The 12,379-nt window shown below is 56.4% G+C and overlaps 1 protein-coding gene across 1 annotated transcript in view; it reads right to left on the bottom strand.

The window, feature by feature from the left end:
- Positions 1–3,449: 3,449 nt before the first annotated feature.
- Positions 3,450–12,379, bottom strand: part of LOC105472367 (protein phosphatase 1 regulatory subunit 9B) — a 16,403-nt gene continuing 7,473 nt past the window's right edge. Inside the window, exons 3-9 of the mRNA XM_071081924.1 lie at positions 10,349–10,477; positions 9,176–9,311; positions 8,511–8,663; positions 8,345–8,398; positions 5,701–5,930; positions 5,281–5,377; positions 3,450–5,111 (exon numbers count right to left, since the gene is read on the bottom strand). Coding sequence (XP_070938025.1) covers positions 5,058–5,111; positions 5,281–5,377; positions 5,701–5,930; positions 8,345–8,398; positions 8,511–8,663; positions 9,176–9,311; positions 10,349–10,477 — 853 coding nt within the window. The 3' untranslated portion in view covers positions 3,450–5,057. The remainder of the gene's footprint in view (positions 5,112–5,280; positions 5,378–5,700; positions 5,931–8,344; positions 8,399–8,510; positions 8,664–9,175; positions 9,312–10,348; positions 10,478–12,379) is intronic.

Genomic DNA, 12,379 nt, shown 5'->3' with positions numbered 1-12,379 from the left:
CAACCCGGCTCAAGGCCGGTGGGCCAGTGGGGGGCGCAGACGAGTGGGGAGGCCCTCACGAGCTCGGGCGCCATGGGCCCGGCTCACAGAGGGCACTTCTCACCGTAAGGGAGAGCGCACCCTTGGCCCCGCCTGGGTCCCGGCGACCGCGGCGGGGGCTGGGCGGGGGGATTCCCAGAGGAGGTGATGTGTTGGCTACAACTGCGGGTCGGGACAGGGAAGTGCCAGCGGGTGTTGGGGGTGGGAGGGCAAGAGGGGAAGATAACTTGAATCTGGGGAGGTGCAGGGGGCTTGCACTTTATTCTACCAGCCGCCCCTCGCCCCACCCCCCACACACACATGCACACACACAAATAACAGAGGAGGGAGGGGCTCAGGTGTGCATTTAGGAAGCACCCTTGGCTCCTCTGGAGACAGGGTTGCAGAGGGCACCCTGAAGGCAGGGAGACGCTCTGGAGGCTATTGAGGGCCGGTGGCAGTGGGCATAAAGATTACAGATTAAGCTGAGAGCCCTTCAGGATGCAGGCCTGAAGAAGCTGACACTGAAGAAGCTGACAGGATTTGGGGACCTGCTGGACTAGGAGGTGAGGGAGGAGGGGTCTAGGATGACTGTGGACCTCGGCTTGAGGCAGGGAGCCCTGGAGCAGGTGGGGGTGGGTACGGATGAGATCAGACTTGGACCCGGTGAGCTGGCAGCAGTGGCAGGCCAGCCATGGGAGGCAATGTAGGGATCCACAACCAGCTACCGCACGTCACAGCTTGGCAGGTGCCAGGCACTCTCAGATCATCTATTGTCACCCTCACAATAAACCCACAAGGTGGGTGTTTCCATTACCCACTGCCTCAGAGAAGACAGAGACTTAGAAGAAGGAAGGTGCTTTGCTCAAAAGCAAGTGGTGAAAGGCCAGGCGCAGTGGCTCACGACTGTAATCCCAGCACTTTGGGAGGCCAAGGTGGGTGGATCACCTGAGGTCAGAAGTTCAAGACCAGCCTGGCCAACATGGTGAAATCCTTGTCTCTACTACAAATACAAAAATTAGTCAGGCATGGTGGCATGCCTGTATTCCCAGCTACTCTGGAGGCTGAGGCATGAGAATTGCTTGAACCCAGGAGGTGGAAGTTGCAGTGAGCTGAGATTGTGCCACTGCCTTTCAGCCTGGCCAACAGAGTGAGACTCAATCTCAAAAACAACAACAACAACAACAACAACAAAAACAAAAAGGCAAGTAAGTGGTGAAGCTGGATTAGGGGTCTAGAGTCAAGGGAGAGGTGTGGAGTCTATAGGACAGAGTTCCCTGATGGCCCAGAGGACTCTGCAGTCTGAGGCCTCTGGGAAGTGGCCTGTTGAACCCCGACAATCTTGTGACTCTGAGGACGGAATTAACAGCCTTTAGGGTCTGAGGGTATCCTAGGGATTTTATGGGAGTTTGGGGGTCTCTGGGTGTCTTCAGAATCTTCTGGCAGCCAGGAGGCTAGATTGTAGAAATCTGGGGAAAGGGTGACGTCTCTATTGACAGCTGTGGGGGCTGCATCTGGGGGTCTTAAAGGGGGATGTGCTTTGTAGGCATCTGGTGAGCTCTGGGTGGTGGGCTGGAGTGGGATTGATTATATAGCCCCTGTACATCCCAAGGGGGTGGGGAGATGAAGGGTATGTTTGCTAGGCTCTGGGTGGTGGGCTGGAGTGGGATTGATTATATAGCCCCTGTACATCCCAAGGGGGTGGGGAGATGAAGGGTATGTTTGCTAGGCCATAGGACCCAGGAGGAGCCCCTGTTCCCCCTATTCCTAGTGAGGCCTAAGCTTCTGGGAGTTGGGAAAATACCCCTTATTGGCAAGTGTTGGCAAACCTACTCAAGCTTCCAAAATTGGGCGAGTGGGGGGATAAGGGAGGTTTAAGGTGACAGGCCCACTTACAGTCACTCGATGAAGTCCCAAACATGGACATACTGTGTATCATGGGCAAGTCATAGCTCAGGCTTGAGAAACTCACAGCAAAGCCACACACGCCTCCAGCCACACAACACACTTGGGCTTAAATGTGAGGGGCTACATGGCCCACCATTTGAAACAAACAATGTATAGGCCCCTCACCTAACACACAGGACAGATGGGGAGTGGGGGAGGGACAGAGGGACCCCACCCTGGATGCTTAGCCCCAATCAGCCCAGCAGAAACCCTCAAAACATTCATGCCTGCCTCCCCACCCAGGAAGGTCACGCCACTTCACTTCTTGGCTGGGTTTCCTGAGCAGAGCCTTGGTGGCCCCAGGGTTCAGTGACTTCTAACTCTGGAGCTATGACCTGTGACCCTGTGGTTTGGTGGTCTCTGATCTTGGAGATCAGACACCTTGATCTGTCTTTAGCATCCTCAGGGCTCCCAGAGTGTTCCAACAATCGTCCACATAGCCAAGATGCCTTGGGAAGAGCATTCATCATCCCCAGGTTTCCAGACAACCCTCATGTGGGGGGCAGGTTTGGACTGGCCTGAGGTGTAGACTTAGGGTTTTTGAGGGATAGCTGTGGGAAGCCAGAATTCAGCTAAGCATGAATGGGACCTGTGTGACACAGCCATCTACAGGGGATGCTTCTGGAGCAGACTGTCCCTAAGGGTGCTGGCCACCCATCTGGATGTTGTCAAGGACCCACCAAGGTGACCTTGAAAGGCCCTGAAGTTGGGACTTCACTCCTTATGGCAAAGGTGAGAATCCCCTAGTGCCACGCCACTGAGTGCCAGTGCCTCCATGCTTCAGGTCTCTCACATCTGCACACCAGCACCCCGGCAAGGAAAGACTGGCCCTGGGGCCTGCCAGAAGCTCCTGCCCCATTCCCTGCTGGCTCTCACCCCTCTGGGACTTCACCAAAGCTTGTCCCTGGAACCCTGGCACCTAGACTCCCAGACCCATTAGCATTCGAGCTGGTGAGTCAGCACACAGGCTTGCTGGCCCAGCACAGGGGCTGGGGCTATTTCAGGCCACTTGGCCCGCCTGAAAAGGCAAACAGATTTTCTAGGACCCGGGGGACAAAACTGCCAGGCGGTCACCTCCCACTCCCAGCTATCTTTTGATCCTTCACCTGCCTCACATGGTGTGCTTCTTGAAAGTGTCCCCACAGTTTAGAGGCCTTCTGGGGGAGGGACTTGGGGTTCACCTTGCTGTATTTAGCCCATCCTTGGAACTTCATGGAGGCCCTGAAAAAGGAATACAGACTGAACGAACTCGCTAGAAACCCTCAGCCCTGCCCAGGAGGACTGGACAAAAAGCATAGGTGCTGCTGGGTGGAATGGGGGCAGAGAAGCAGTTTGCTGGAACCGGGAACGGGGTGGGGGGACACTGTAGGAAGTTCCTCAGGGTTAGAGGCAGCACTGGTGGGAGGGGACCACTGGGGCAGCCTGGCATCCTTGATCCCTGCCCACTCCCCACCCCAGTGAATCAAGAAATCAGGCAGCAAGGCTCTGGGGGCTGCTTTTATGGGGACGACCTGACAGAGGGCATGGTCCGTACAAAACCGGGAACAATACATACATATATATATTATATACAGAGACGCAGTCCTCCGGACGGCTGGGCAGGGGTGGCCGCTGGCCCAAGCAGCTGGAAGTGGCCCCGCCCACCCAGTTCCGCCCCCTCCATCTGCCGGGGTGAAGTGCGTGGGCCCAGGACTGAGACAGCCAGCTCCTTCAGGGGATGGGGGCACATCTGGGGATAGGAAGGGGTGGGGTGGGGACAAGAAATACTGATCGAAGTCATGGTCTATTTACAGGGGACAAGAAGCCAAAATGGATGGGATAGGTGCTCTGGTTTTAAAAAATGAACAAAAACCCAGTTAGGGCAAGGGCATGAAGTGGCAAAATGAGATGGATTTTGAAAGGGGAGGGGACCTGGGGGGGGTCTCACCTCCCTTGGTCCAAGCCCCAATTTGGGGTTAAAGTGGGGAAACAGAGTCGATTTCACTTAGAAGGCAGGCTGCCAGCAGGGCAGCCCTGGTCTCCAAAAACATGAGTAGTAGTAAAATTTTGCCCTCCAGTCAAAACATTGGAAAAACAGTAGGGGGTGGGGGGTGAGGCTGACTCCCTGCAATGTCAGTAGGCTTCCAGGCATTGCCCTGGGCTGGGCAGGCAGGGCGGCACAGGATAGGACCTGGCTCTCCAGGGAGAAATGTTCCCCTTGCCTAAGACCAGGGTCTCTGTAGCCAGACCCCCTAAGCTGACAGCCTTTCCTCCTGGGCATTCCCAGCCTTGACCAGGAAACCTGGACCCCAGAGAGGCCACATAACAGTTCCAAGAGGAGGTTATGGCTATTTGGCACCTGGGAGAGGGGAGGCACAAGGAGAAATTGAGGGCTGCTGCCCCAGGAAATGGGGACCTGGGGATCAGGTGTCCTGAACTCTCCCTTTTTCCTACTCTCACTCCCCTTTTCCCGAAGGACACATGAGAAATCAGTGCAGGGCCAGGGCCAGGCCCAGCCTCCGGGCTCTGGGGTGGACTCTATCCCTCCCAGGACAGGGAACAGGGATCGGGGAGGTGTTGAGGCAATGCCCCCACCCCCCAAGCAGGAGGGTCGGAATGCAACAGAGACAGCACAATGATGGGGGAGAGGGAAGGGCCGAGAAGGTAGAATCTCAAGTCAAGAGGCCCAGGGGCCACCCAGGTGCCCCATGGGCAGGGAGCAGCCTCCAGTTGGCAGATGCTGGGAGAGCCCCAGCCCCGTTCCAGTCCAGAGACAAAAGCTGGAGTGTGTAAAGTCTGGCAGCTTGATGTGCAGGTGCTTGTGTCCATCGACCACCAGGCCAGCCCTTGGCAGCCCTCGGCCTCTGTGCCTCAGCCCCATGGGGCAGGAAAGAGGCCGCCCTTCCAGCCACCTCTGTCTGCCCAGGCCATCTTAAGGGGGCCTGTGATATGAGCCCTCTGGTCCCTGAAGCTGGGGGAGGTGGGGTGGAGGGGTGGGGGGGAGTCGGGGCACCTGTCCCCAGGCTGGTAGGGGGAGGGGTGGGGTGTTGAGGACAGGGGAGGGAGGACAATGGGAGGGGGTTAATTATTGTCCTGTCAAGGAATGATTCCTGTTAAGTAGAATTGGAATTCCTCAGTGTTTGCAAGTTTCCTTCCAGTTCTGAGATCTGGAAAACAAAGGAGGGTAGGGGGTCAGGTCTGGACACCAGGCATGATCCCAGCCCCTTCCACCCCCCTGGTGAGGACATGGCATCCCCTCCCTCCAGGACCCATAGGGTAGGGGCTTCAGTGCTGCTCCCTCCATTGGGCCCTGCCCACAGGGCGCCCCGAGCCCACCTTGTCCAGGAGCTTGTCCATCTCCTCCTTTCTGGCCAACTCTGACTCCTCCAGAACCCGACGCTGTGCAGTCTCCTTTTTCAGGAACTCTATCTCCCTGGGCATAGGCAAGGGACAGATGGCAGGTAAGGGTGTGTGGTCTGGCTTCCATCCAGGATGACCCAGGTCCTCAGCTCTACCTGGGCAGCTCTGTCCTCCCCTGTTCTCAGGTTGGGAGGCCCCAGGTTTTCCCAAAGCCTCTGGGGGTCTGGCTCTGTGCTGGCTCTGATGCATGTCATTCCAGGCCGGGTGTCCCACCATGGGGCCCTCCAACTTCTGTGCTCCTTGCCTCCCTACTCAGCTGGAGGGGTGGGGAGGGACTGCCCCCAAAAGCCTCTCAATGCTCCCTGGGCCCAGGCCGCCCAGCCCCCAGCCACGTACTTCTGCTGGTAGTCCTTGATGAGGCGCTTGGCTTTGCTATACTTGCGCTCCAGGGCCTGGTACTGCGCCTGAGTCTCCCGCAGGTGCTCGTCCACAGCCTGGCACAGGCTCTGGGCCTCGCCCCAGTAGCCTTCCAGTTTCTCCATGCGCTCCTTGTTCTCCTCCACACTCTGCTCCAACTGCGCCTTCTCCACCCGCCAGCGCCCCTTCTCCTGCTCCAGGCTTTGCAGCTGAGAGAGGAAGGCACGGCCCTGGGTTGGTGGGGGCCAGCAGGAGCCAAAGGGTACCCCCATCCTAGCACTGGTGCCAGAGTCGCCAGGGGATTCCTACAGTTGTGGAGTCCATTGCACCCCAACTACTAACCCTCTTTGACTGAGCCTGAGAACTGAAACCCAGAGAGGAAAGTAGAGCTCGGCCTCAGAGCTCCCACCAGACTCCCTGTCACTGCACCCCTCTCACAGGGAGGCTGGAGGCTTCGGTTTGTCGCTGATACTCTGACTTGGGGCAATGCAACTAATGTTCCAAGCCTCAGTAATCCCATCTGTCAATGGGAGTGATATGTGCCTCCCAAGCTCACAAAAGCTCTAGTGAGACAGTACACAGACACGGTCACAGAGACAGTGGACCTGTACTTCATGTGACATTACACTCGCGGCTATCAGCCTGGATACGCAAACCCACTCTGCACCCATCTGCTTTGAAACACACAGGCATGGCCATCGCTCAGACCACCTGGTCTAGGAAGAGTGTGACAGGACATGCACATTCTCACCTGGGCAAGCAACACAGAGGTGCCGACGCTGACACCACATGGAGACACATGACACACACGCACATGTAGCTTGCACAGATGCTTACACAAGCATGTCAGGTGCCAGCACCCTCACAGGCATGTGGATATACAGATTTCATATTAAAAGTCTGTATGGGGTCCCTGCTGGGACCTAGACTATAGGAGTCCCAGTACCTATGGGGCTTCTGCCGTGGTGGGGAGAGACAGATCTATAGGGGTCTTGCAGACATGGGAGTGTGCCTACCCTCCCACATGGAGGTATGCAAGAGAGGAGGGCGGGGTTTGGATGGCTGGGGCAGAAGCAGGGGCATTCCTGGCAGGGAGAGGAGCTCTGTGGAGCATGGAGGCTGGCTTTGGGGGAGGCCAGCCAGGAGGTGGCAGCATGCCTGTCGGGGAGAGGTGGAGGCAGGGCTGGACTGCCAGCATAGGCTCTGGCTTGCAGTGTCCTGCCTCCCCTCTAAGGACTCTGGCCTTGGTCCTATAGATAGCATGGAGTATGTGGCCATTGGGATTTTTTGGAAAGCCACTGCCTACAAAGTGGGAGGGCATGAAAGTGGGTAGTGCTGGGAGGCAGGCGAACTGGTTAGGGGCCCAGACAGTGTTCTCGTAGGGGTAGGCCAGGACTGCTCAGAGTATTGGCAGAGGGTCTGGAAAGGAAGGGTGGGTGTCTCTATGTGTCTGGGTGTCTGGGTGAGGGGGTCTGTGGGTACTATGTGCCTGGGGCCAGGCTGCTATGTGTCAGTGTGTGTATTTCTGGGTGGTATTTATCAATGGGCTTATATATAGCAGACATACATGGGACAGCACGAACACAGAGACACCTAGAGTGGAACTTAGCACGCTTCGGTATCACAGCTAATATACTGACTTTTTTTTTCTTTTGAGACAGGGTCTCATTCTGTTACCCAGGCTGGAGTGGAGTGCAGTGGCACAATCACGGCTCACAGTAGCCTCCACCTACCCTGGCCCAAGTGATCGTCCCACCTCAGCCACCCGAGTAGCTGGGATCACCGGTGTGCGCTACCACACCTGGCTAATTTTTGTATTGTTTGTAGAGATAGGTTTTTGCCACGTTGCCCAGGCTGGTCTCTAACTCCTGGCTCAAGCAGTCTGCCTTGGCTTCCCAAAGTGCTGAGATTACAGGCATGAGCCACTGCACCCAGCCTACTTTGACTTTTTATTGAGCACCTATTATGTCAGACATTGTGCGAAAGACTTGACATATATATACACACACACACACATATATATATATATATATATATATATTTTTTTTTTTTTTTTTTGACATGGAGTCTCACTCTATGGCCCAGGCTGGAGTGCAGTGGCGCAATCTCGGCTCACTGCAAGTTCCGCCTCCCAGGTTCACGCCATTCTCCTGCCTCAGCCTCCCTAGCAGCTGGGACTACAGGCGCCCGCCACAACGCCTGGCTAATTTTTTTGTATTTTTAGTAGAGACGGGGTTTCACTGTGTTAGCCAGGATGGTCTCGATCTCCTGACCTCATGATCCACCCGCCTCGGCCTCCCAAAGTGCTGGGATTACAGGTGTGAGCCACCGTACCCGGCCAACTTGACATATATTATCTCATTTAATCCTACAACGACCCGGTGGTGTTGGTGCTATTATGACTCCATTTTATGGATGAGGAGGCTGAGGCACAGAGAAGCAAGTGATACTGGAGCAGATGGATCCAGAGCTTGAGCTCTTAATATATCCTCTTGCCTTAGAGCAGCCTGTTCTGTGGGTGCCTGTGCCTAAGTGTCAGCATGTGCAGGTGTGAGGGTAGAGGGACCCTGCTCCTCAACACACGCATGCGCGCACACAAACGCACATGCATACACACCCTCACCTTTCTTTTCAGCTGCTGTATCTCTGCCTCAGTGACCGCGTGCTTGATCTGGAGCTGTTGGGAAGAGGGGTAGGCACTCAGCTCCGGCGGGGTGGGGTAGGCAGTGCTGAGGGCAGGAGACCTGCCTGCCTTTCCCTCCACCACTCCAGGGAGCCCCTCCTCCCACCTCCTTGAACTTGTGCACCAGCTTCTCGGGCTCCATGTCCACAGGGGACAGTGCATCCTCGTTCTCTGCTAGCTCAAACACCTCGATGGCCATCTCACCACCCGGGAACGTGGGGCTCAGCTCCTCATCCTCGTCAGTGGCGTACTCTCCCGTCTGCAAAGGGAGACCGGAGACTGTGGGCCCTCCCCACCCAGCTGCCCTCAGCCCTGATGACCAGGGCTGGGACCAGTCTGCCCATGCCAGACAGACAGCTACCCAGGAATGTGGTTCGTGCCTCCCGCTTCAGCCTGAGGCTGGACCAGAGACACAGTTTATGTCTTACCCCAACAGCCTAGTATTCCCCTGATGACAGAGGGAGTCAGTTCCCCATCAGCCTGGGTCTCTGAAGAAACAGCCTGTACTGTCTTTCCCCTTCTGGATCTATCTCCCTTTCAGATTAGGTCCCCCAAGGCCAGGGGCTATACTCTCCCCTCAGACTTGGGGCTCTTTGAGAGGACTGTGTATTCCTTGTCTGACCTCTGAAGACAAAGAGTGTGACTGGAGGACAGGGAATGGCACTGTGGGCTTTTTACCAGGGCAGGGGAAGCAGTAGAGGCAGATGACTGTAACGCTTCATCTAGCCACCAGGGGGCGACCACGCGGCCAGTCAGGCAGGGACTCCCTACCTCCTCGTCATCCTCCCCATACTGGGCGTATCTCTGCTCCATCATCTCCCGCTGCCATCGCTCCTGTTCCAAAGTCTGCTGAATTAGCTGGGCCACTTCGCTCTGCTCTCCCGGCCGCTCCCGGCCAATCATAAACCTGCAGGGGCACCAGCATCATCCGCTGCCTCTGTCCTCAGCCAGGTAATGCCACCATCCTCCCTGCTGATGCTCCCCTCTCCAAGCTCAGGCCCTCCCAGGGGAGGAGAGATGAGAGGGCTGAGTCCGAAGGCTGCAGTGTTAATAATGAATGGGGGAATGGGGGCCCTTATCAGATTTCCTTCCCAAGGGAGGCAGGAAGGCCCATTCACCCCTCTGGCCAGTACTGCAGGAGAGAGACTGTCAGCCAACCTCTAGGCTGGGCTGCAGGGTACATGCACTCAGGAGGCTCTTCCCCTGCCACAGGGGAGAAAATGAGGCACGGAAAGGTGAAGATGACCCTCCCAGCAGGGATGGGCTGCGGAGGTGTTTCTTGGGTATGCTCCAAGCCCCTGAGCTTCAGGAAGGGGCGGGATGATGGCAACTGGAGATTAGGATGGAGAGGAAATAGTGGAACTTCCAGGCACCAGCCCCTCCTCCCAGTGGCCACCCACATCCTGTTTCTCTCCACCACCCTTTCCTGGGGGTAGTGCCCCTCTTGCAGGGGGGCAGGGAGTGATCCCTGAATGTTAAGCCAGAGGTAGAGTGGACAAAGGGGGCTTCTGATCCAGTCCCCTTGGTTATAGGCCTGGGGAGGAGTCTTCCCAGGATGACACGGGGCTGGTCGGGGGGAAAGATGAGGTCCTAATGAGGGGATCCCAGTGTGGTTAGCATTCACCCTGGACGTCCTAGTTCTTCAATCAGTGAGTCGGGGACAGGCAGGGGGAAGGAAAATAAGCCCTAGAGGACAGTTTGGAGGGGTAGTGGACAGTGGGCCAGGAAGGCTGAGTACTGGTGGCCAGCAGTGGCCAGGGAGCTGGGATGAGAAGGCAGGTGTGAGGCAAGGGACTCCAGGCACAGCAACTCCTGCAGCCAAGGAGTCAGCAGAACCTCTGTGAGCTGGAACACCAGAACCTTAACTGGCTGTAGACAGGTGAGCGGAGTGCCTGGACGAGGACCTCCTGCCCACTCCCACGCCCCACCCCTCTGGGCTCTCACCGCACTCGGCCCTTGGTGTTCCGGAGCACAGACGCCGCGAAGCTCTGGGTCACTCCCACCAGACTTGTTCCATCCACCTCCACCAGGAGATCATTCACCTGGATCCTAGGGGAGTGACATTGGTTAAGGGGTCACAGGGGAACCATGGAGCGAGGGTAGAGGTAGCCTCCTCCCATCAGAAACTCCAGGCTCCCCAGCCCGAGTACATAGTGAGAACTCATCTCTACAAACAATAAAAAAAAAAAAATTAGCTGGGTGTAGTGGCATGTGCCTGTAGTCCCAGTTACTTGGGAGGATGGGGGGGGAGGATCACTTGAGCCAGGGAGGTCAAGGCTGCAGTGAGCTGTGCTCATGCCACTGCACTCCAGCCTGGGCAACAGAGTAAGACCCTGCCTCAAAAACAAAACAAAACAAAACAAAAAAACAAGAAAAGAAAACAACAACAAAAAACCTCACAGGGACTTTGTCCCCACAGGGACCTGGTACTTTGTCTACTTGCGTAACATTCACAAGGCCAGAGGATTCAGTGTCAGCCAGGCCCACCTGTGTGGGCAGTGAGAGCCAGGCAAGCAAAGCAGACACAGGCGTCCAGGACCAGGAGAGGCGGCAGGCACACTTCCTGTGACAATCACACTCTTGTCCCCTCCTCCATCATACTTGACTAAGCGGTATGACATTCTCAGAGTTCATCTCTGCCATGCACACTGGCCAGGGGCCCCACGGCACACAAGTGACAGCCACCCTCTTACGTGTACATTTCTGCACAGAATTGAGTGCACAGATGTCCTCCCAAGTCCCCAAGACTGAATGGCACTCTCTCAAGTTCACACACTGTCCCACACACACCTGATACAGGTGCACCTCCTGACACACTCCAGTTGTGTCCCCTGAAGCCCGTGTTCTCCACACAAGGGAAGGTTCAGTCCGGCCTGCCGAGGGAGATGGAGGGTGGGGGGCCTCTCAGGCACCTCCCTCCTCCACTCCACCTCCCTGGCAGCTCCAGGCCTTCTCTCAGACTCCCACACGGAAATGGAGGAAATGGCCTATTGTCAAGAGCTCACCCCAACACACGCCACTCCCAGGTGGGCATGAGTGAGTGGCCACGGCCACCATGCACACTCACTCCTTAGACAACCCACAGGCAGCAATGGGAAAAGGCTATGGAAGTTCACACTGGGAGGGGGAAGGGGTAAATGAAAGGGCATCCTGTTCCCTGCCCCTCTCCCTGCCACCCGGGCCACAGCAGGTAGAAGCCCCTTGACAGGGCAGCCCCATCTCTAGCAACAAGATCCCAAAGTCACCCAGCTGCACAAGGATACCTGCTCACCTTTGTCACATGGAGGGGGTCTGGGTTTGAGGTATCACCACAAGAGATCCCCCATGTCAACCTCTAACTTACAGCCACCTGGGGGATGCTCTACAGCCCTTCCTACTGCCACTCCCCACACCCCTGCAATACAAAGCTAACACAGGGGTCCCTGGCTGGCACACAGCTCCAGGATGCCCTCCCTGAACCTTCTGTCCCACAGAACTCACCCCCTGCAACCACGGATGCTCGACAAAGGCATGCACACTCACAAGCGCAAAGAGAGCCAGTCTCCAGAGCCACCGCCACCAATGTGTCTAGTCACAGCCTCCTGGCCCCTGCTCTCTATGCCCCAGCCACACCTGCCTGCTCGTGGCTCCATGGCCTGGAACCTCTGCACTCACTCCCTCAGCACAGCTAACTCCTGCTCAGCCTTAGCTCTCAGCTCCAGCACTGCTTCCTCCAGGAAGCCTTCCCTGATACCCAGAGAGGTTAAGCTCCCCTATTCTATGCCTTCACAGCACCCTGCATTTCCCTCTATTTCACCACTTTTTGTGTGTCTACTTGTTCAATGTCTACCTCACACTACACTGCACACTTCTCAAGGGCCAGGCCCTCACCACTGACTCCCCAGGGCCCAGGACCAGCCCAACATTGTCAGAGAGTCAATGTTTGTTAAGCGGGAAAAAAAAAAAAAAAAAAAAAAAGCTCAAATATACTCCAGA

Source organism: Macaca nemestrina, chromosome 17, assembly GCF_043159975.1.
Source record: "Macaca nemestrina isolate mMacNem1 chromosome 17, mMacNem.hap1, whole genome shotgun sequence".
NCBI lineage: Eukaryota > Metazoa > Chordata > Mammalia > Primates > Cercopithecidae > Macaca > Macaca nemestrina.
The sequence above is the reverse complement of the archived record's forward strand: the minus strand, read 5'-3'. Positions and strand labels throughout refer to the sequence as shown.